The sequence below is a fragment of the Juglans microcarpa x Juglans regia genome, chromosome 2D (assembly GCF_004785595.1).
Source record: "Juglans microcarpa x Juglans regia isolate MS1-56 chromosome 2D, Jm3101_v1.0, whole genome shotgun sequence".
Taxonomy (NCBI): domain Eukaryota; kingdom Viridiplantae; phylum Streptophyta; class Magnoliopsida; order Fagales; family Juglandaceae; genus Juglans; species Juglans microcarpa x Juglans regia.
Genome location: NC_054596.1, coordinates 12,400,396 through 12,425,749, shown reverse-complemented (window position 1 = coordinate 12,425,749; position 25,354 = coordinate 12,400,396). Strand labels below are relative to the sequence as shown.

At 35.2% G+C, this 25,354-nt stretch overlaps 2 protein-coding genes across 3 annotated transcripts in view; both read left to right on the top strand.

Moving 5' to 3' along the window:
- The window catches only part of LOC121250626 (G-type lectin S-receptor-like serine/threonine-protein kinase LECRK1), a 79,990-nt gene extending 62,107 nt beyond the window's left edge, over window positions 1-17,883 (top strand). Inside the window, exons 1-2 of one of the 2 annotated variants that reach the window (XM_041149800.1) lie at window positions 14,320-14,507; window positions 16,371-17,883. In XM_041149800.1, coding sequence (XP_041005734.1) covers window positions 16,412-17,809 — 1,398 coding nt within the window. In that variant the 5' untranslated portion in view covers window positions 14,320-14,507; window positions 16,371-16,411 and the 3' untranslated portion in view covers window positions 17,810-17,883. Of the gene's footprint in view, window positions 1-14,319; window positions 14,508-16,313 lie in introns of those variants that run through there. The other variant, XM_041149799.1, reaches the window with a different exon arrangement.
- Window positions 7,705-11,666, top strand: LOC121250624 (G-type lectin S-receptor-like serine/threonine-protein kinase LECRK1). Its single transcript, XM_041149798.1, has 3 exons — window positions 7,705-7,850; window positions 9,197-11,578; window positions 11,626-11,666. Exons 1-2 carry the CDS (start codon window positions 7,736-7,738, stop codon window positions 11,572-11,574), a joined length of 2,493 nt encoding a protein of 830 aa, XP_041005732.1. The 5' UTR covers window positions 7,705-7,735; the 3' UTR covers window positions 11,575-11,578; window positions 11,626-11,666.
- Window positions 17,884-25,354: the final 7,471 nt, after the last annotated feature.

Genomic DNA, 25,354 nt, shown 5'->3' with positions numbered 1-25,354 from the left:
GCGTAACCTTGTCTGCAAAGCTCAATTTCAAATTTGTAATCTTCACATGTTATGAAGTTAAGAAGGAGGATGAAGGAACATGGATGGTTAGGGTTACAAGCATCGAAGAGGCGAAGACAAAGTAGGAAATTACTCTGAAGTAAGCTAAGTGTTGGAATTCACTTGAAGTACCGTAGTTTCAAAACGCACAGCAGCATGTAGATAAGACACACCGCTTCATATGGACTACACGCACCGTTTCACCTAATTGCACGCATCGTTTCAGCATCTCCTAAAGTGCACCGTTTATTTGTATTTCTTTAAAATGTTCTAGAACCTTGAGGAATATTTTTGCTTTATTTCCATTAGAGTCAGGACATGTATCCTCTTTTTATTGCTTTGATTTGTTACTCTGCGTGGGTATTAGTCGAGTTTGGAAAACAAGGAAAGGCATCTCTGAACAATTATCAACAATTTGAATACAAGGCTTTTGGGAGGTTTAAGAGTCCCTCGAAGAACCTTATATCATTCCTTTCCATTTTTACTATTTTCTGCATTTACACAAACGGATCATCTACATTCCATTTTTCACTTCAAATCCATTCCTACCTGACTTCATTACCGCCATAATACATTCCAGAATTATTAGGGTCATTACATCACATTTCAAACCCTAACTCTTCAACACCCTTCATTTTACAAAGAAGACTTGTATTTGATTAGCCGATCGAAGAAAGCTTGGAAGGAAGACTGAGTAAACCCTGACCTATTGAATTATAAAATTGTAATATTTTGTAAATAATTAATATATAATCAGTTAATATTTATCCATAATAACCATATATTATATGTCTATATAAATTACTAACACGATACAGATAACATAGTGGTATATATCAACATTTTATATATGGTTCCTACATATTAGTATATGAAATATAAAATCTTATCAGTTAATTATTGCACAAATTATAAAGCATAACTATAAAATATATTCAATATATAGACATAAATAACTAGGTTACATATTATATATTTAATTATAAAATGTGTTATGTTTATATTATTAATTATTGATGTAAATATGCTTTAATCGAGTCAAACTACTAAGTCCAGCAGACATAAAGGAGTCTTAGTTGAGTCGAGTCGGATATGTGTCATTTACTAATCGAGTGGGTGTTTGCTTTTAAGGACATTTTTTTTTCCCTCACAAGTCAAGTTTGATTCGAATTTACTCAAACAAATGTCAAGCTGGCTATCGAATAGACTGATTTATTTACAACTTTTCTTGTTTAGACTAATTCCATGCTATTCCTAGTCGCACATTAACCGTGGGCGATCGCGAAAGATGGAATCTAAAATGGTGGAAAATTTGTTTCTGTCGTAATCTCAAAATAAATATATAAATATCATTACAAATTGAATAAATATCCTCTCCATACACTGTAGGTGCAAGTAACTGCACCCTTACAATTTTATTAAGATTAGCCGCGTCGTGGAAGACTGAAGTTACATTTAAGTAGTGAGGTAATTTTAGATATTTTGTAAATAGTCGTAAAAAAGTAATGATAGAATATTAAATAATAGTAAATAGTAATAAATATTAATAAAAATAGATAAAAATAATAAGTAATAGTCGAGTATTCCACAACCCAAACTAACCTAACGGAGCTAATTTATCAGCAGAATGTATAACCTTTTATCCTTATATATATGAACATGCTGCAGTTTCCTCGGAGATGCCTCAATCCATCCAATAATCTCTCTCCATTGAAAAGAGAAGACTTGGAAAGAAGACTATGGTGATAATGACAAAGACTTTTAAACAAATATTATCACTATAATGAAGAAAATGAGTTAATTTATATAGAAATTTAATAAAATAAACTTACCTTGAATCAATATAGTGCTAATGTTTATAGATTTCGTGGATAGAACGAAGGATTATGGAGAGAAAAGTTGAGGATTGTGGAGAAGATGAGTGTTTTGGGTGCTGGTTGAAGAAGAAGAAATGAGAAAATGAGAGAAGTTTGTGGGTTGAGGGGTTTTGTAGGTTTTAAAACTTATTACGGCGACTTTTGTCGTTGTAATAAGTTCTACACACCTTGAAACAGCGTTGTTCTAATTAAAATACAACTTATTACAGTGGAATAAGTTGTCACCTGGGTTGTCGGATACCGTTCGAACGACTAATTGTGGAGTTCAAACGTGAAAATTTAATGAGCGCTAAAATTTTCCCGCTAGAAAAAGTTTGGCAAAAGCGTTCGAATGGTTAATTGTGGTGATTGAACGTGAAAATTCAATGATAACTATACTGATATAAGTTATATAATAATATAACACTAAATATAGTTAATAATATATAATATAATTATTATATAGTTATTATAGTTACTATTATAAGTTAGTTATACTATAGTTACTATTAGAAGTTATGATAACTATTATAAGTATAGTATAAATATAGCTATTATAAATTTTGATAACTATACTTACAGTATAGTTATACTATAAGGTAACATAAAGTATAGTATATAGTAATATGTAATAATATAGTGCATATACGTTAGACCGTTACAATTGAGCGTTCAACCAGGAATTCAGAAGGATGTACATTAGAACGGAATACAAACACATTCGAATGGTACTGCACAATAAAGGGACCCAGCACCACGAACGGCCTTTCAAACTTTAAAAACCTTCGAATGATAGTGAATAAGACACCATTTCACCATCGTATTATTGTCACCGTCGACCAACACTACCACTATCAAATAGGTACATTTTTTAATCATATTTTTGTATTTTTGTTGTTATTTTCCACTATTGATTAGAAGTTATATAAAACTTATTCTAAGTTTAGATTTAGTACTCTAGCACTGCAAAACACAAGGCCGAAATGTCTATGGACATTTCGGCCTTGTGTGTGTTATTTTGTTGAAGAAATGAAAGGAATCAGTGGATTCGTTTCATTTCAATGGTCATTGAGTTGACTCAGCCATTGCTGAGCTTAATCCAGTTACCGTTCACTCGTTCGAATGGAAAGAATCGAAAAGACTTTCTTGGGAACGGTGTCTCAGTCGTTCGATTGCCTATATACAACACCGTTCGAATGTGAAAACCGGAAGAACCGAAAAGACTTTCTTGGGAACGATGTCTAAACCGTTAGACTATTTATATACAAAACCGTTCGAATGGTATTATACCGTTCGAATGAGTAGAACTCAAAAGACTTTCTTGGGAACGGTGTCTCAACCGTTTAACTGCCTATATACAACATTGTTCGAACGGTTTTATGCCAGTCGAACGAGTAGAACAAAAGACTTTCTTGTGAACGGTGTCTCAACCGTTCGACTGCTTATATGCAACACTGTTTGAACTCTTGGTCAGCATTCGAACGGTTATAACCCAAAAGCAAAACCTTTCTAACACTATTTTCAGCGTTCGAACGAGTAAATACAGAAAACTTATTTACATTGTTTCATTAATTATATAATTTTATGATTGTTTTATATATTATATTTGTACCTATTAGATTCTAGGGGAAGGTCAAAGCATGCCAGACCAGGGGAATTAGGTTCTTCTAGTAGTACGGTTGATACATTGTTAGGCCGTAACGTTTTACTGGAGCGTCAAGTGAAGATCGATGCTTTTCAGGATTTTCATTTCGAGGCCCGCTCCTTGACATCGGTATTCGTGGAACGCGGTTGGTCACCGATTTTGGACCACAGGGATGAGGCGTTCTAGTTCTTTGCATATATTGATCTCATCACCGACTTTTATAGAGGGCTTGGTGCCTCCAGTTTGGATGCTGATGGTAAATATATTATCGACATACAAGGTATTTCATTCCCTTTCTCGGTAGACATACTTGCCGATTTTATCGGTATCGCACATTTGGAGACTGCATATCCAAACATGGTGTCCAGGGAGTCTACAACTGGTGAGGAGACAGCTGAGGATGAGAGCACTGATCCTGATGGACTGGATCGCCTCTCAGATGTAGAGGTGAGGCAGTTGGTGGTTGGTCTAAATGCTCCTTCTTATGATGGGATGCTGAGCATCAAACAGGTTTATTTTCAGATTTTTTCAAGATTCTGAACTTAATTATCGCCAACAATATTGACCATCGACAACACAAAAAAGAAGTTGGCATGGATATGACGAGATTTTTGATACATGTCGCTCGTATGATGCTTATCGACCGAGTGGGTTATATATTTACTAGGATGCGATAAGAAGTTTCATACGTTAAGACAGATATTTTGCCGTTCGGCCTCCTGATCACACGATTCCTATTGTCAGTTGGGGTCTTACTTGATGTTGTTGAGCGTATTCGGGAGCTGATTGAATCGATCAACACCTCCACCCTGTCACGAAGCACGGGGCACTCGAGACTTCGTCTTCGTGCTCCTACTACAGAACCAATCGATACTTAGACTAGAGATGCACACCCGACTGATCATGGAGTATTGGCCAGTCAGACATCCATGCAGCCCGAGGCATCACGCATTGTTACGGCTGATCATATTACTAACATAGTGCGTACAAAGATCCAGATTGCCTTTAGAGGCTTACGTACAGAGTTCAGGGTGCCATTGATCGCATGTCTTGGACTCAGGAGACGATATCTACTCGATTGACACAGATAGAGGCAAAAATAGATTCAATCTAGGATATCTTCAAAGACTTGAGGACATAGTATTTTATATCTTTTATTTGTATTTTGTTTTATTTTTAGTATGGACAATATTTGATGCTTTCTAAGTTTAATTAATTATGCATTTTATCTTTTTTTTTTTTATAAAGTAATTGTCGATTACTATTATTAATTCTTTAATTGATTAAATGTTTTATTAAATTAGTGTCATCGTTCGAACATTAACTGACCTTTCGAACAGTAAATTAGTTTCTCGCGAACGACCTACTAATTTTTCCCCCAATCGCAAATGATTATTTCACTAGGGATGAAATTTATCATCCCTAAGTATACAGTTCAAACGCGTTCGAACGGGAAGCATGTCTCAAAATTTTTTTGTGACGAAATCAGAATTTCATCCTTAAAACTTACAATTTGGAAGAATTTTCATTTCATTACAAAGAAAAATCGTCCCAAAAATTCAAAATTGTTGTAGTAACACATGAATTAATGTACAATTTAAAATTAATGTACAATTTAGAAATAAAGTTCATAATAACGATTTATAAAATATAGTTTCATGCAGTACACATGAATTAATATACAATTTAAAATTCATATAATGCGTTGATCATAATATATTTATACCTTTAAATAAATGCTTTTACCATCCAAATTTTAAAAGTAACTTCTGCAAAGTATTTATGCATGCAATTCAATTTTATAATTTTGATGAGAAGCCTAATTTCAAAATAATTCTCTCGTTTGGATTGATGATTTTCTCGACAACTTTTATAATCATTGACAAAATCTTTCCGGATGTATTTTTATCTTATTTTATTTATAAAAGTGGCTGGATTAATTAGAATCGTGATTGGAAAGATACGATGCGATCAAACTATCTTATACAAAGTTACAAACTATCTTTATTTTTATTTTTTTCTTTTATGAAAATGGAGGAAGATTATAAGATAAAACAATTTATTTTAGATATTTCTTTATTAATTTTTAAAAATATATTCAAATTGACACTAAAAAAAGTTAAAAAAAAATAAAAAAACAACTGAAAATCATTCAAGTCTAAACATGGTTTCGATTCTTGCACCGTTCAACAAGTGGGTGGATGTGATGTCATAGACCACAAAGGCCCATTTAATGATGACTTGTAAATTGGGATGTAATGATTTAAGTTGAGCTAGTCTTGTTCGGATTTGAAAATTTTATTTAATATTTGTTCGAGCTTGTCTTAGCTCGATTTGAGTTTTTTATTTTTTGAATAAAATTGAATAATTAAAAAAAATAGAGAAATTGCAAAATAGAATTCTGAATTTAATAGAACTTTTACAACTTAGTAAACCCTGATTTATTGAATTATAAAATTGTAAGATTTTGTAAATAATTAATATATAACCATTGATATTTATCTATAATAACCATATATTATATGTCGATATAAATTACTAACACGATACAAATAACATAGTAGTATATATCAACATTTTATATATGGTTCCTACATATTAGTATATGAAATATAAAATCTTATCGACTAATTATTATACAAATTATAAAATATATTCAATATATAAGTATAAATAACTAAGTTACATATTATATATTTAATTATAAAAGGTGTTATGCTTATATTATTAATTATCGATGTAAATAAACTTTAATTGAGTACCCAAACTAAATCCAGCCGATATAAAGGAGTTTTAGTCGAGTCGAGTCGGATGTATGTCATTTACTAATCGAGTGGGTGTTTGGTTTTAAGGAGAATTTTTTTTTCCCCTCACAAGTTAAGTTTGATTTGAATTTACTCAAACAAGTGTCAAGCTGGTTATTGAATAGATTGATTTATTTACAACTTCTTTTTATTGACTAATACCATGCTATTCCTAGTGTCACATTAACTGTAGGCGATCGAGAAAGATGGAATCTAACTTGGTGGAAAAATTGTCTCTGGTGGAGCAGATAAAGTGAAAATAACGCGTTGTGGACAAGATATTTCAGTGTAAAACTCCTATTTCTGTATAATTTTAAAAAAATAATCTAAAAATGAAATCCAACGGATTATCTAATAGATGTGTAATTTCCAGTTGGCTACAATATTATTGCTACATCCAAATATACTTGCATCTCTCCTATACTCTCCTCTGTAATGTTAATTTTAATATGAAATATATATATATATATTTTAGAATTGTTATAAATTATATAAAAATATTAAATATATATATACTCTCATTTGGAAAGAAATAACTCTCTAATTTAGATTAATTTTATTATATAATCTCTTCTTTTTAATTTTTAAATTAATTTATATTTTAGTTTAACTTAGAAATTTAGATTAATTTAAAATATAACATAATTATATGACATTATATATGGAAAGATATTATAAATATTAAAAGATACGAAGATATTATTAATAGTTTAGAGAAAATATTTAAAATAAATTAAAAAATTAAAAAATATAATATTTAAATGATATAAAAAAAAGATAAATTAATGTATGATTTATTATGAAAATTATTATATAAAATAAAAAAATTAAATTTGATGGTATATTTTAAATGATAGGACGAAGATCTATTGGCGTGCTCAAAATGCCAAAAACAGGACAATTCTCCCAGCGGGCCCCACAATCATGCACCATTTCACTAATTAGGCCTTGTGTGCTCTTAATCTTATTTCTATAAATCCATGTCTGGTCCTCGGTGTGACCTTCCATCCCCAAAACTATCTCATATCATACGTTTTACATGTTTATAATTATATGAAATTATATATAAGAAGATATTATAAATATTAAAAATTATAAAGATATTAATAAATAAAAAAATTAAAAATATAATATTTAAATGATATAAAAATAAATAAACAAATTGATATATAATATATTTAAAATAAAAAAATAAATTTTAATAATAAATTTTAAATAATAAAATAAAGAATATATTGGGAGTTCTCGAAATGCAAAAAACAGGACAATCCTTCCACAGGCGGCTATGCTTTGTCTTGATCTTGTACAAGACTTTTCCCAGCGGGCCCCACAATCATGCACCATTTCACTAATTAGGCCTTGTGTGCTCTTAATCTGATTTCTATAAATCCATGTCTGGTTCTCGGTGTGATCTTCCATCCCCAAAACTCTCTCATATTATAGGTATTACAAGTCGCTACCTTCGATCAAAACGGACTTGTATCAATACAGATTTCAAAAGAGAAGGTACGGGTCATCAACTTTCTTTTTTTCCTTTTTTTTTTCCTTGGACATCAACTTTCACTATTGTAAGGTTTCATTCTTTATATTCTTTGCTTTTTTTCTTCCTTCGACATCAACGTGCTCCAGATTTTCTTTCGTACCGTTAGGTAGCCCCAAAGTGTTTTGATCGAAAATCGAGTAGTCTTTTTTGTTATTTTTCACATGCATCTTCATATTCATTTTCATATTAAATTATGTATTTTCAAAATTTTGCATAGCTATGAACAGTATAATATGAACAATATTTACTCTCCAAATATTATTTTACTATTTTTTCTTACTCTCTTATCTCTCTCAACAACAGCGCAAACAAAGAAATTAACCAAAGAGGACCTAACCAGATTGGTAATTGCTTATTTGAAGCAAATCAACAAAAAATAATATGATAATTACTCATTTGAAGTATATCAAGAAAAACTAATTTTAGGAAAAAAATAATAATAATATTTTGTTATTATTTGATTTAAAGATGCATAATTAAATAGTTTTCTTGATATGTAAAATCAATATTTAAAATATGTGATTTTTTATATGCATATAGAAAAATTATTGCTAATGTGAAAATGCTTAGCTTTATAAATCTCATATAAAACGTAAAACGACATGGCCACATCTATGAATAGAACTTATAATGTCGCATCTCAGCCAAGTACGGTGAACCAGCTTCAAAGAAAAAATAAAGAAAATACATATATAGACTTTTATTTATATATAATTAAGGGGTGTGTTCGCTTGCATTTTGTGTACTTAGTGATTATTGATTTTTTTTTTTTTTTGGATTGATTGATTTAGAGAGGTAATTGATAAAAATATTCTGATACGTGCTTTGATTTTATATATTAATATTTATTGATAAAATTAGTCATTTTGATATATAAAATTTGTAATAATTAGATATATAGAATTTGTATTTTTTAGCACAAGGTACTAATTGTTAAAAAAAAATATTTAAGAAAAAAAAATATTTTATTATTATTTGATTCAACAATGCATAATTCAATGTGAGAGTTTTCCTTGTTATACAAAATTAATCTTCAAAAGATGTAATTTTAAATATGCATATAGAGAAACCAATGCTCGTGCTCTAATCCATGTAATATTTGGGATCGAATTCACTTTGTTTATCCACGTAATTCTTCTAGAAATAAATCAAGAAAATCAGGAGACCTAAAAATTTCATTAGCAATTACAAACAATTTCGACATGAAATTGTAGACATAAAAAACTCTTGTTTTAATCAGTGAAAATAGAAGCGTATTGCATTCTTTGATTGATGAACATTATTCTCATTCTCCAATTTGAAAACACAGCGAGGGGAAGAAAACGTAGAGGGAATAATTCTGAGGTGATGGCAACCATCTTGCTTTTTCTTCTCTTCTCAGCAATTTTCACTGCAGAAGCTCAACAAGCTGGGCAACTCGTTATCAGGCCAGGTTCTTTGTTAACACCTACAGGCACCGGTGGTACCAACTCTTCATGGCTATCACATTCCGGTCTATATGCCTTTGGATTCTACAAGCAGGGAAACGGCTATGCTATCGGGATTTTTATTGCTGGGATTCCACAGAAGACTGTGATTTGGACAGCCAACCGAGACGATCCTCCACTTCCCGCTGATGTTAAATTGAACTTCACAAGCGACGGACAGCTAATTCTGGAATCAGCACAAGGCAACGAGACCACGATCTTCAATAATCCTGAAGCTGCAGCAGCGGCATCGATGCTGGATTCGGGCAACTTTGTTCTCTATGACTCTGATAACTCGACAATTTGGCAGAGTTTCGACCATCCAACCGACACCTTCTTACCAGGTCAGACGCTTACGATCGACGAAGTGCTGTTTTCCAGTCGTTTGGACACCGACCACTCAACAGGCATTTTTCGTCTCATAATGCAACAAGATGGCTGGCTGGCGATGTACCCGGTTGGAACCCCATTCACAATTCAGTATGGTTATGGGGGAGTTGGTGTTTCTGGAGAAGGAACTGATGTTTCACTAAATTTTGATACTGATGGTCACCTCTACTTGCTGAATGGCACCGGAATATATATAGTGAATATTACACAGGGAAGTCCAAAAAAAGGTATAATTTACCGTTTGACAATTGACCCTGACGGCATCTCGCGGCATTACTCGCACAATCTAGATCAGAATGGAGATTGGAAAGTCACATGGTCAAATCCGACCGATTTGTGTCTCCCTGGGGGTCTCTGTGGCATCAATGGATTTTGTGTTCTAAACGATCAAGATGCTGGTTGCAAATGTCTTCCCGGATTCAAACCCGTTAAAGAAGACAGTTGGGCTTCAGGATGTGAAAGGAATTTTGATTCTAAAAGTTGCGAAAGCAACGAAGCAGTTTCCGGATATACCATGGAAGCAGAGCCCAATACCGTATGGGAAAATACTAACTATTCTATCCAAATATCTCCAACCCAAGAAGACTGTGGAGAAGCATGTTTGAGGGACTGTAACTGTGAAGCTGCGTTGTACAAAGACGGAGAGTGTTGGAAACAAAGGCTTCCTTTGAGATTTGGAAGAAGACAACAGGGTGACTCGAGCGTAGCCCTCATCAAGGTAGGTACGTCTCCACTCTCTCCGGATCCAAGTGTGCCGAAAGAGAGCAAAAAGAAGAATCGAGTGGACATCCTCATTATTGGTGTTTCTTTGATTGCATTTGCATGCATTGTCTTGGTAGTTTCTGGAATTGTAGCTTACAAATATCGTGTTTGGGCCAACAAAAACATATCTAACAATGAACAACTTGGCTTGGGTGAGGATGTTGCTCCAAAATCATATACTTATGCAGAACTTGAGAAAGTGACTGATGGCTTCAAGGAAGAACTTGGTAGAGGAGCCTTTGGGATTGTTTATAGAGGGGCAATATGGAATGGCGAGAAGATAGTGGCCGTCAAACGACTGGACAAATTGTTGGCCGAGCGGGAAAGAGAGTTTCAAACGGAGGTGAAAGTTATTGGGAGAACACATCACAAAAACCTAGTCCGGTTACTTGGGTATTGCCATGATGGACCGAATAGGCTTTTGGTGTACGATTTCATGAGCAACGGTTCACTTGCAGATATACTCTTCAAGCCATCAAAACAACGACCTTCTTGGGATAGAAGAATTGAAATTGCTCGCAATATAGCAAAAGGAATTCTCTATCTCCACGAAGAGTGTGAGCCACAGATCATTCACTGCGATATAAAACCACATAACATTCTCATGGATGAGAACGGGTGTGCAAAACTCGCTGATTTCGGATTAGCGAAGTTGCTGAAACCAGACCAAACCAAAACATATACCGACATAAGAGGCACAAAGGGATATGTCGCACCAGAGTGGCATCGGAACTTGCCCGTGACAATCAAAGTAGATGTGTATAGCTTTGGAATTATGCTCTTGGAGATTATTTGTTGTCGAAGGAATGCGGACTTTGATCTTCCCGAGGAAGAAGCACTCCTTGAAGAATGGGCATACCATTGCTTTGAGTGTGGCGAGATGGGCAAACTTTTGAATGAGGAGGTGGTCGACAAGAAACAACTAGAAAGAATGGTTAAGGTAGCACTCTGGTGCATTCTAGATGAGCCGTCACTTCGTCCTTCAATGAAGAAGGTTCTACATATGTTGGAAGGAACTGTTGATATTCCAATCCCTCCCAGTCCGACATCTTTTCTCACTGCCCTCTAAATTGGTTTTGAATTTGATCTGTCTCAAAAGTCGAAACCCAAGCATGTAATGGTTTGAAATAATATTAAGTGCCCAGCACGTTCTGTTGCTTAGAAGTGGATAAAGAAGATAAAAGATCTCATGTTCTGGCTGTAGTTCCAAATATCTATATTCCATTGCTACACTAGTGTTTTGGTTTCTTAATGTATTGTATTCATATATGGGATGCAATGGTTTGCCGGCTACATTGATTGCAAACATGAGCATTGACTTAGTCACCGAGTCACTGGGCATTTTTAAAGGCTAGTTTGGCAGATAATTTGAAGTTGTTTTTCTATTTTTTTTTTGCAAAACCAATACACTGCTTGAACTTTGATTAACCTGTATCCGACTTAACTTGAATACCAAAGAGTGCGGCCTCTTGGTTGTGCATTAATTTTTGCAACGATAGTTTTTTGGGTGACTATAACAAAGACAAATTGATTTGCAGTGACTAGAAAACCCAAATTAGCAACAACTTGGTATGGCGTCAAAACCACTCATTTACTCAATTTCACATTTGTAATCCTCACATTTCAAACAGTTTACAACAATTTCAAACTCTAATACTCTTCAACACCCTTCATTCCACAAACAAGACTTGTATTTGATTAGACGATCAAAGACAGCTTGGAAGGAAGACCGTGTGGTAATGATGACTTGACTTTTTGGGGCTCCATGTCTCTCAACAACGAAATTAAATACTACTTTATTACATACAAAAATGGTACGTACAACCGGCATGCGCAAACAGAGTGTAACCGACTGTACATGGCAAAGCTTAAGTGAAAAAGAAAAAAAAAGCAAAAAAAGTCAAAAAAAAAAAAAAAGGGAGGAAAAGAAGTGAAGAGAAGGCCAAAGTAAAGCCTTCTTCCGTAGAGTTCTAGATAGAAAAAGGAAAGTCTTCTTACGGGTTGAAGATGCTGGGAAAGTAAAGTCTCTCCAAACATTTCTCCACCAAGAAATAGAAAAGTGAAACCATTTGCAGCCTTCGTAATTGATATATCAAAAAAAAAAAAAAAAAGGAAACGGATGTGCTTGAAATTTCAAGAAGAGAAGTCTTCAAACTGGGACTCTCAAAGATGCTTGGAAGTTGACATCTGCGTGATTTTGAAGTTGAAGACTGAGGGAGATTCGAGCCTTGTGCATGACCAAATAACAGAGCCTCTTTTACTTATAAATGAAAGAAGATCATGGAAGAATAAGAGAAAATAATGAAGGCTTAAACCAAAAATATACAACGTATGTGACTCTGAACTTTGAATCCAACAAAATTTTTGCCTTTCACTTCTGTGCTGCTATGGAATCCAACAAAATAGTCTTTCCAGAGTTCTTTGGCCATTTGTGTTTTAATTCGACCTCCTAACAAAGTGCCCCTACAAAGTCCCAAACAACATAGATCAGAGAAAGAGAGAGAGTAGCATTATTCAATAGCTCATTCCTTTCCATTTTATATATTATCGGTCTAAATAATAGCTGGTACGAACTGGGTTTGTTCGGGTGGCGACTGGAGGGTTAAAAATCGAAGAAACTGGCTGTCCATGAGGTCCTAGGTGTTGATTACAGAGTCTGGGGATAACAAATGCTCTGGGTCTGCAATATGGAAATGAGAAATGGGTATGAGGAAGACAATACAGGAATTAGAGTAGGTTAAGGGAGGTTTAGGGCATGTGAAGAAGGAGATGAGAAGAAGAACCTGCAAACGAGGAAGGTGTGTCGTCGTCTGCTCTTTGGGAGGGACTTCGTCTTCTTAAGGGTTGAAGACGCTTGGAGCAGCTCTTTGGGAGACAGAATTCAATTTATTGCATTTTGTTTCCACGTGGACGCCGGTTACGTGAGGGTTCCCAGGCGGTTGCAACAAGAGTTTCTCATTACATAATTATAAAGGAAAAAAAGAAATAGAAATGATATGTATGTTGTGCAGAACAGTATTTTAGTAATTACAGAAACATGTGGTTTGTTTAGTGGTGTAAATTTAAACTGGAAAACCAGACCGGACCGAACCGGACCGGTTGGTCCTGTTTTTGAACCGGTCCGGTCCGGAACCGGTTCCTATATTTTGAAAACCGGCCGGAATCGGTCCGGTTTCGGTTCCGTAGTTTTCAGAACCGGACCGGACCGAACCGGACTGGTTGAAAAAAAATATATAAAAATTAATTTTATATATTATACAAAATATTATATATATATAAGTTTTATATATACTATATAATTATATATTAAATTTTTATATATAATATATATAATTATATATCATATATGAAATAATTTCATATTATAATTTATAAATTATAACATGAAATGTTAATCTTAAATATGAACATTTGTAATTTGTTTGATTGTAGGTTATTAATATAATTATATATACGATAATGTTATTATAATTTATAAAATAAAAGTTTAATCTTAAAGATGAAAATTTAATTGATCATATGCTTTAAACATAAAAAATATATATTAAATTATTAATAACATTTTATTATAAGAGGTAACACTTTATTATATATTTTTATATTTTAAAAAAATTGAAAAATCGGACCAGAAACCGGTAAAATCGGAGATACTGGTTTAGGAGGGTAACCGGAGCGTAATCGATTTTAAAAAATGTAAAATCGATACATACCGATTCGGTCATAAATTTTATCTAAAATCTAACCGAATAGGACAAGTTACATCCCTAGGTTTGTTTACAGAGGAAAACAAAACCAAAAACAGGACAATCCTTCCACCGGCGGCTATGTATTCTTTCTTCGTTTTTATAAGACTTTTCCCTCCACAGTCACCATTTAACTCAGACCTATAAATTCAATGTCTGGTTCTTGTTTTACTGTTTTTCCTTTCCATGTCTTCAAAACGGACACGCGTTTCAATACAGATTTCTAAAGAGAAGGCACGGATCATCAACTTCCACTATTGTAAGTTTTCTGAAAAATTGAGTTGCTATTTTTTTCTTTTTTTATGCCCTTAGGGTTTATACATCTATGAATAGCTTTTAATGTGGCATCTCAGCCAAGTACTTAGAATTTAATTTAATTATTCCAAACTAAAAGCTTTTCATTTCACCCCTCATCCAGTTCCCATCTCAGAGCATTTTTCCAACAAAAAATAAATTTGAGTTGTATTTTAAGGTTTTTGTCTGTGAAATCGGTAGGATTCGTTGATAAGATATCTCGAAAGAAAAATTTTATGTTTGGATGTTGAAGTGAATTGAGTTGAAATAATAAAATATTATTTTTTAATATTATTATTAATTTAAGATTTGAAAAAATTGAATTGTTTATTATATTTTGTGTTTAAATTTAAAAAAATTGTAATGATGATTTGGAATAAGTTAATTTTAGTTTTTTTTTTTTTGAAAAAAAGATTATTGTGAAATTGTTGGAATCTACCAAGTGTTAGAAGATATTTTTCCGAGAGATGAAAAATTATTTTTGGAATATTTTTGCTTTATTTCCATTAGAGTCAGGACATGTATCCTCTTTTTATTGCTTTGATTTGTTACTCTGCGTGGGCATTAGTCGAGTTTGGAAAACAAGGAAAGGCATCTCCGAACAATTATCAACAATTTGAATACAAAGCTTTTGAGAGGTTTAAGAGTCTCTCGAAGAACCTTATATCAATCCTTTCCATTTTTACTATTTTCTGCATTTACACAAACGGATCATCTACATTCCATTTTTCACTTCAAATCCATTCCTACCTGACTTCATTACCGCCATAATACATTCCAGAATTATTAGGGTCATTACATCACATTTCAAACCCTAACTCTTCAACACCCTTCATTTCACAAAGAAGACTTGTATTTGATTAGACGATCGAAGACAGCTCGGAAGGAAGACTGTATGGTAATAATGACTGACTTTTTGGGGCTCCATGTTTCTCGACAACGAAATTAAATACTACTTTATTACATAATTATAAAAGAAAAAAGGAAATAGAAATGATATGTACGTTGTGCAGAAGAGTATTTTAGTAATTACAGAAACATGTGGTTTGTTAACAGAGGAAAACAACCAAAAACAGGACAATCCTTCCACCGGCGGCTATGTATTCTTTGATTTTATAAGACTTTTCCCTCCATAGTCACCATTTAACTCAGACCTATAAATTCAATGTCTGGTTCTTGTTTTATTGTTTTTACTTTCGATGTCTTCAAAACGGACACGCGTTTCAATACAGATTTCTAAAGAGAAGACACGGGTCATCAACTTCCACTATTGTAAGTTCTCTGAAAAATTGAGTTGCTATTTTTTTCTTTTTTTATGCCCTTAGGGTTTATACGTTTCAGACAAAACAAAATACAGCACCACATCTATGAATAGCTCTTAATTAGAATTTAATTTATGTATTCCTAACTAAAAGCTTTTCTTTTCTCCCCTCATCCAGTTCCCATCTCAGAGCATTTTTGCAACAAAAAATAAATTTGAGTTGTATTTTAAGGTTTTTGTCTGTGAAATCGGTAGGATTCGTTGACAAGATATCTCGAAAGAAAAATTTTAAGGGGTGCCTTTTTAGGTTTTTGTAATATGATTTTGGTTTTTTTTTTTTGGAAAAAAAATTATTGTGAAAGTGTTGGAATCTACCAAGTGTTAGAAGATATTTTTCCGAGAGACGAAATATTATTTTGGGGGTTTTAAACATGTTTATGTTTTAAACATTTTTCTGGGTGACCAAGACATAGACTAAGATTCCTTTGTATCCGGGCGCTTGCACAACATTCACCCCTCACTCAATCCTTGCGTGCTGCATTCTTTGACTTTTCCAATTGAAAGCAGATCCAGAGGAAGAATAACGCAGAGAGAACAATTCCGTGACGATGGCAACCATCTGGCCTCTTCTTCTTCTGTTCTCAACAATTTCCATTGCAGAAGCTCAACAACCTGAGCAATCCTTTTTCAGGGCAGGCTCTTTCTTAACACCTACGGGTACCAACTCTTCATGGCTATCACGTTCCGGTCTATATGCCTTTGGGTTCTACAAGCAGGGCAACGGCTATGCTGTAGGAATATTTGTTGCCGGGATTCGACAGAAGACTCTGGTCTGGACAGCCAACAGAGACAATCCTCCAGTTCCTGGTGATGTTAAATTGCACTTCACAAGCAATGGACGGCTGGTTCTGCAGACGGCACAAGGCATGGAGACGGGAATCGCCGGTAATACCGAAGGTGCAGCAGCGGCATCAATGTTGGATTCCGGCAACTTTGTTCTCTATAATTCAGATAACAGTAAAATATGGCAGAGTTTCGACAAACCAACCGACACCTTCTTACCAGGTCAGAAACTCACAACCGATGAAGTGATGTTTTCCAGTTATTCGGCCGCCAACCAATCAACGGGCATATTTCGTCTCATAATGCAACAAGATGGATGGCTGGCGATGTACCCGGTTGGAACCCCATTCACAATTGAGTATGGTTATTGGGGAGCTGGTGTTTCTGGAGAAGGAACTGATGTGACACTGAATTTTGATGCTGATGGTCGCCTCTACTTGCTCAATGGCACCGGCATATCAATAGTGAACATTACAACGGGAAATCCAACAAAAGGTGTAATCTACCGTTTGACACTTGACCCTGACGGGATCTTGCGTCAATACTCGCACAACATGGATCAGAATGGTGTTTGGAATGTCACATGGTCAGGTCCAAAAGACGTGTGTGACCCTAAGGGTCTCTGTGGCATCAATGCATTTTGCGATCAAGATGCTGGTTGCGAATGTCTACCCGGATTCAAACGTGTTAACCAAGACAGTTGGGCTTCAGGCTGTGAAAGAAATTTCGATTCTAAAAGTTGCAAAAGCAACGAGGCAGTTACTGGATATACCATGGAAGCAGAGCTTCATACTGAATGGCATAATGATAGTTATTCTATCCTAACATCTTCAACCCAAGACGCCTGTGGAGAAGCATGTTTGGGGGACTGTAACTGTGAAGCTGCGCTGTACAAAGACGGGGAGTGCAGAAAACAAAGGCTTCCTTTGAAATTTGGAAGAAGAACACAGGGTGAATCGAGCGTAGCCCTTATCAAGGTAGGTACGTCTCCGATCTCTCCGGATCCAAGAGTGCCGAAAGAGAGCAAAAAGAAGAATCGAGTGGACATTCTGATTATTGGCGTTTCATTGCTTTCATTTGCATGCATTATCTTGGTAATTTCTGGAATTTTATTTTACAAATATCGTGTTTGGCTGTATAGAAACATATCTAACGCTCCTTGATATTCCAAAACATATCTGACAAACAAGGAACAATTTGCCTTGAGTGAGAATGTTGCTCCAAAATCATTTAGTTATGGAGAACTTGAGATTTGTTTAGGTGTCGTCGAATACAAAATCAAAACAACGAGTAGTCATTTGTTATCTTGAAAACAAGTAGCTGATGATTTCCAGGAAGTGCCCGAAAAAGGAGGATTTGGGCTTGTTTATAGAGGGGCAACCGGCAATATGTAATGACCCGAAGGTTCTGGCCGTTTAAAGACTTGTAATTTGGTGCATCCAATATGCTTTGTTTCTTTCTAACTATTGTTACAACTATCTGTATGCCCATTGCTTAATAGATGTTTTCCTTTCTTAATGTGTTGTATGTTGGTACAAAGAGGGATACAAAAGATGAAAATAGTGAATGAAAAGAGTTTGTTCCGAGATGCGTTACAATGCCATTTTTCTTAAAATAATATTTGTCCCCTTTAGTAATGATATGCACACGAATTACTAGCGAATTGATCTCAAAGATATAATAAAATCTAATACAAGTATGTTTGTCTAACTGTTTATGTATAAACGAAATTAAATCTGAATATTCTCAAATTTTACTATTCATGAAATATAAATCTATTATCTTGAGAATAAACAGACCATAATAATTAGTTTCGAAGAAATGAAAAATATTTGAGAGAAAATTTTGAATTTTGCTTTTGAGATTTGTAAATCTACACGCTAATAAATCTATTTATAGATGATAAAGGGATGCCAACGAAAAGCTACATCTTTCATTTTGCTAAAATTTGTTCCGACGTGTCCAACAATTACACGCCCTGGCCTCCTCCAATCAATACATGTGGTACCCGTTCAGCGCATTGGGAATTTAATTTTTTTTTTCTCTTGGGCTGGGCTGCTGGGCCATAAGCCCGTGTGAAGCCTATTCTCTCAATAAAAATTGCTATATTGGCATAGGGGTGATTCGAACCCCATCACTTTGAATCAACCCTTATGTTATGCATCTCGACCCGAAATATTATAACCATAAGTATAAGCTTATAAACGTTCGATAAATTATCAGTTTTTAAAATAATTCATAAATTTCAAAATAAATCTCAAATTATTATTATTAATAAATATAATATATAATTATATTGGAAAAATTTCCAACATTTTTGTTAAGGACTACTCTTCATAGATGGGATGAGATGGGACGCCGCCGTGGTATACCAATCATGTAGATTTTCAAGCAAAGAACTACCTAATTTCAAACAAACTTATCTATGTATCATCTACATTTTTAATGAAGCTTCTTTTTTTTTTTTTTATATATATATATATATATAATATGTGAGGTTATTCTTGACTGTCATGCATGTCCTCGCCTGCCGCGTGCCACAGCTTTGAGTCACTGGGAGTTTTTAAGGGCTAGTTTTGCAGATGATTTGAAGTTGTTTTCAAGCTTTTATGCTAATTAAATCAAGGCAATGCTTGATTAACTTGTATCATGGTTTACTTGAATAACTGAGAGTGCCTACGGGTTGTTGCAACAATTTTTTTTTTTTTTGGGTGACATAATATATAGCACAAAAAGCAAGTAAAGAAATACTAAGGCAAACTGATTAATACCTTGCTTTTAAAAACCAAGAGCAACAACTTGAAGTACAGCGTCAAAACCACTCATTTACATAACACAAATCCAAATAGAAATATATGCATTAGTAGTTGTTGTAATTACAAGTTAACTTGGTTGAGTGAATTGATATATATAATGATATGAGATCATAAACGGATGATGTGGAGGGTTTTTTTTTTTTTTTTTTTTTTCTCTTTAGTTTGGAGAGGCAATTAGGGTTACGCTGATGGCATTAGCCTCCAGCCCTGCTTCTGGACCTTTGTCAGGGACGGTAGGACAGGGTGTTGGTGTTGGTTCTAATCGGGTTGTAGCGCATAAATCGTTTTCGAAGTTAGATGGTCGTACTGTTCCTTCGTTTGGACCTGCTTTTGCTGAGGTGGTGGTCGCGAGGCCGCAGTTGCTTCTTGAAGTCGAGCTTCCTTTTCGGAATCCAAAATTCACTGAGGAGGACATGTATTTTATGTTTTCCAAGTCTGAAATCAAGCAATTAGCGAAACCTTTCAGGTTTGCTGTGGTTCATAAATTCTTGCGTAGAAGGTCAACGTTTGACCATGTTCGTGGTTTTATAAAAAATCGTTGGGGTTGTGATCTGTTCCTGTGGTTGGGCAATGCATAATCCGCGGAATGTTCTTGTTCGGATTTCAAATGAGGAGAATTTTATTAGTGTGATGGCTCGAGGAAATTCTGATATAGAAGGGGTTCCTTATAGAATTTCTCACTGGACACCGAATTTTGTTGAGGAGGAGGATTCGCCTTGGGTTCCTATATGGATTACATTGTCGGGATTACCTCCTAATTTTTCTCATGAATCGATCTTGAGAAGTATTGGTGGAGGTTTTGGGCGATTCTTGAAATGGGATAATGCGACGGCATGTGTAACTTATCCGAAAGCAGCGCAAATTTGTGTTGAGATTGATGTTTAAAAGCCACTACGTCAATCTTTTTGGTTGGGAACGCCAGGGCTGGAAAATAGCCATTTTTAAGAGTTTTTTTTTAAACAATTCATGCCTTTTGTTTACACTATCGGAAGCAAGGTCACCTTGTTCACCAATGCAAACGGCAAGAGAGAAGTTAAAATAGAGGAGAAACTGCGAAACTTGATGTGGGGAAATCAGAGAAGCCAAAGAAGGTGTGGAAAATTGTGAGTTCTAAGGAGTAGGACAAGCCATCTGTAGAACAAAAAATTGTTGAAGTTGGTTTTAATGGCTGTGCCGAAAAGAAATTCTGGATGCTATTAAATTGAGGAAGGCAAGGATGGATACAGGGTCGCAAGAGGTTTTGTTTGTTACTGCTGATGGTCAGGTTCGCTCTAAAACTCAATTTGATTGTATGGATTCTGATGTTGGGTTGATGGAAGTCGTGGAAGTTGTGATAGGTGGTTCTGTCTTGATTGAAAAATCTCTGGTTTGGCGTGATTGTTGGTTTGAGTTAACAGAAAAGGACTCTGAGGATGAGGAAGGTTCTGGGATGGGTGCTTGTTTGTCTCCTAGGAGTTCTCTTAGACTTATTGATGAGGCTTTGGAGTTTGAACTGGGAGGATTGGCACATAGGGGATGTATAAGGGAGGAAGGGAGTAGAGAAGAGGAGTTGTTTTTGCATGGCTGAGCGATTTCAGATGTTGAACCTGATGAGGAATTGAATGAGTTAGCAGTAAAATATTTTGACTCAGACCCAGATTTGCATGTACCTTTGAAGAAATTTAGAGGGATAAGAAAAGAAAAATCTATTTTTGTTTGGAGCGACGTACTCGCTCAAAAAAATTACTTTAATTGATGTTGAACATATTGACGTGGAACATTAGGGTTATTCTTTCGTCGAAGAGTAGGCTTCAGCATTTATTAAATAAAAGTGGTTCATCTGTGGTGGCCCTTTTAGAACTTTTTTCTTGGTGAGAATAAATGTCGCCGATGGGCGAGATGGATGAAGTTGCCTAATTTTTTTCATAATACTGAGGTTGGGGGGAAAACTTTGGCTTTTTTGGGATGATGACCTTGAGTTTAAATTAATTTCGATGACAGATCAGGCTGTTAATAGTTGGTTTATTCATGGTAGTTTGCGAATTCTTGGAACATTTGTCTATGTAAGTTGTTTTAGTAATAAGAGATTGGAGCTTTGGGATTTTTTGTGTGATCAAGACCCAGGTAGTTGGCCATGGTTCATTGGGGGTGATTTTAATATTATTTGTTGCAATGATGACAAAGTTGATGGTATTGTGTGGGCTCCCAGTGCAAAAGCTAAGTTTAATGCTTGTATTCAACATTGTGGTTTGCTTGATTTGCCTTATGTAGGAAATCGATTGTCTTGGAGTAATGGTAGACTTGGGGTGAGGTGTATTTGGGCGAGATTTGATAGAGTTTTGGTGAATATGACTTATATTAATTTATGGGGAGATGTACGTGTTGAATAGCTTCTGAGATCATCTTTGGATCATTTGCCGATGGTGGTATCGTTATGTCGTGAGCAAAGTTTGGTTGCCAGGCCATTTCGTTTTCAGTGCATATGCGGAACACGAGGGGTTTCTTCCCTTGGTTAAGGAGGTGTGGTATGTATTTATAGATGGTTGTCCAATGTTTCGGATTAGTAGGAAATTGAAAGCATTGAAAGGTGCTTTGAGAAAATGGAATGTTGAGGTGATTGGAAGAGTCGAAGTTGAATTAAAGGATCTGGAAAATCGTATAGTTGCCTTGGAGCAATTGGTTTTGACTGATTTTTCTTCTCAGACTGAAGCAGAACTATTAAGTTGTAAACAACAACATTTACAATGGTTGCATAGAGAGGAAATCTTGGGTTGTCAAAACTCCCGCATTAAATGGTTAATGGGGGGGGGGGGGGGGTTCGAATACGACTTTCTTTCAAGCTATGATGCATATTAAAAAGAAGAATAAAAGGGTTGAGAAAATGCGGCTGGAGAATGGGCAGGTTCTTGAATCTGTGGAAGAGGTACATAATGGCACAATTGATTTTTTTTCAGGATCTACTTGCTACTGATGGAGTTCATTTTGATGAAGACTCCCTTTCTTTGCTTTTGCCGTCAATCACAGATCTGGAAAATGAAGCATTAAATGCGAAGCCTTCAATGGAAGAGGTAAAATCTACACTTTGGTCTATTCCGTTGGATAGTAGCTTGGGCCCTGATGGCTTTTCGGCTAGTTTCTTTATTCTTATTTGGGATATTATTAAGTACGACATTTTGGAGATGGCCATTGATTTTTTTTAGGGGAAGCCTTTATCAACGTTTTTTGGTGCAACTAATCTGGTTCTCATTCCTAAGGTTGATGAACCTATGGGTTTTGGGCAATTCCGACCTATTAGCCTTTGTCCGGTGATTTATAAAATTTTGTCGAAGGTGATGGTGTATCGTTTGGCTCCGTTGTTGCATAAAGTTATTTCTTAGGAGCAATATGCATTTATTAGGAGGAGAAGTATTTTTGATAATATGGCTATTACACAGGAGTTGGTTCAGGGGATGAATTGGAAAGTGAGAGGAGGGAATGTTATGTTTAAAATAGATATGGCCAAGACATATGATAGGATTAATTGATGGTTTTTATTGGAGGTATTGAAAAGGTTGGGTTTTTCGGATAAATGGAGGAACATGATTTTTAATTGTATTTCTTTTTCATATTTCTCAGTTATGTTGAATGGGTGTTCTCGAGGATTTTTCAAGGCTTCATGGGGTCTTCGTCAAGGTGATCCTCTCTCACCGTATTTGTTTATTTTATCAGAGGAAGTACTCTCGTGTATGTTAAATAGGGAGTTTCACTTGGGAAGGATTAAACCTTTCAATTCTTGTGGGGGTACCATGATTGCCATTTGTTGTATGCGGATGATCTATTGATTTTTTCTAATGTTGGTAAAGCTTCAATCAGAAGACTTTTGGAGGTAATTCATTTATATGAGGCTATATCGGGTCAGCGAGTTAGTGCTCATAAATCTTCTATGTTTTTCTCTTCTAATTTTTCAATTGATAGAAAATTGGAATTAAAAAGAATCTATGGTTTTGAGGAAGGTGCATGGCCTTGTACTTATTTAGGTATCCATTGCATGTGGGGAGAATGAGATTACGAATGTTTGGTCCTTTGATTACTAAGATTCAGATCAAGTTAGAGGGTGGAAAGGTAAACTTCTCTCATTTGATGGTAAAATTGTTTTAATTAAGCATGTTTTGAACAGTATGCCTATTCACATACTTTCATTTTTTTTTATTTACCAAAGGGAGTTTTGTCGGCATTGAAAGGAATTTTCTCAAATTTTTATGGGGTTCATCCTTCGAGAATAATAAAAGGAAGTGGATTTTATGGAGAAAAAATTGTTTGCCAATAGAAGAAGGGGGCTTGGGATATGTGATTTATTAGAACTGCAAACTTCTTTGCTTATGAAGTTTGCTTGGAAAATTCAACAAGGTAATTCTTTGTGGGCCAATTTTTTCTCTACTAAATATGTGGGGGATAAGCAGATTTATTTGATTATAAATTTGAGGAAGGGATCTCGTTTCCACAGCGGATTTATGTGGTTAACGCCAATTGTGTTGGAAAATTGAAGATGAGTTATTCGCAATGGAAATTCTACCTTTTGGTTCGATAATTGGCTAGGAGATGGGATTTTGGCAGAGTGCACATCGGCGATTGGAGATTCTGGGTTGCAGATCAAGTCTCTTTGGTTTGGATTAGGTTGGAATGTAGAGTTGCTACGTTACTTGGTTTCTGAGCAATTGGTGCAGAAAATCATTTGGTCAGATATTAGATTGAAAGAGGGAGAGGATAAATGTGTTTGGGTTCCTTCGGTTGATGGTAATTTCTCCACTAAATCTGCATGGCAGCTCGTGCGGAAAAAAAGGAAATTTGTGCTCCTAGTGCAGATGGTTGTGGCATGATGTAGTTTCCAAGAAAATGTCATTTTGCTGTTGGAGAGCTAGAAGCAAATCATTACCAATTGATGAGACTATTATGCAGTTGGGTATTCTGATGGTATCAAAATGTTCTTGCTGTGCAGAGCCTAATATGGAGACATTAGACCATGTTCTTTGTGAGGGGGAAAGGCCAAAAAAAAATATGGAGTCATTTTGCAGTGATTTGTGGGATTCGGTTGCCACAGGTTCTGACTTGGAATGGGATGATGGTTTTATGGTAGAGGCATGAGGCTTCTTCTTCGCAGGTTGGTTGGATCTTTAGTGTGCTTCCCATTATTATTTTTTGGGCTTGTTGGAGTACTAGACGTGCTTCTCGGATGGAGGGTGTTAATTTTGATTGGAGGGGCATTTTGAGAGTAGTGAAAGCGAATTTAAAGGATATTTCAAATGGATTGCGGAAATTCAAGTTGATGGGCGCTAATGATTTTTCAGTTTTGCAGGATCTTAATTGTCCTATGCTTTCGGTTCTTGACAAATTACCAAGATTAATAGCTTGGAAGCCATAGGATATGGGTTTTATTAAACTTAATGTTGATGGAAGATCTTGTGGTAATCCTGGGAGGTCTAGTGGTGGGGGCATACTTCGGGATTCCAGGGGTAAGATGATAGCGGGTTTTGCCCACTTTTATGGTCATGCGACGAATACTATTGCCTAGTGTCGTGCTCTTCTTGATGGCCTTCGTTTGTGTCAATCTCTTGGGTTGAGAGGTTTATTGATGGAACCTGATTCAAGTGTTGTGATGGGTTGGCTAGCTTTCAGAATATGCAAATAACTACACGTAAGTATGGTAACGGATTTTTTGGCTAAATATGGAGATGATGGCAGTAATATGGATTTTATTAGAGAAGATGTTGGTCCGGGAAGGCTTAGGGGACCTTTACGTACGGATAGATTGGGCGTCCCTTACATTAAATGTAAGTTTTTGAGGATGCATTTTATTTTGGATTTTTTGATGTATTTGTGTTTGTTCCTCTGCCTGAGTGGGGGTTTTATTAATAAATGGAGGTGACACCCTCCTTC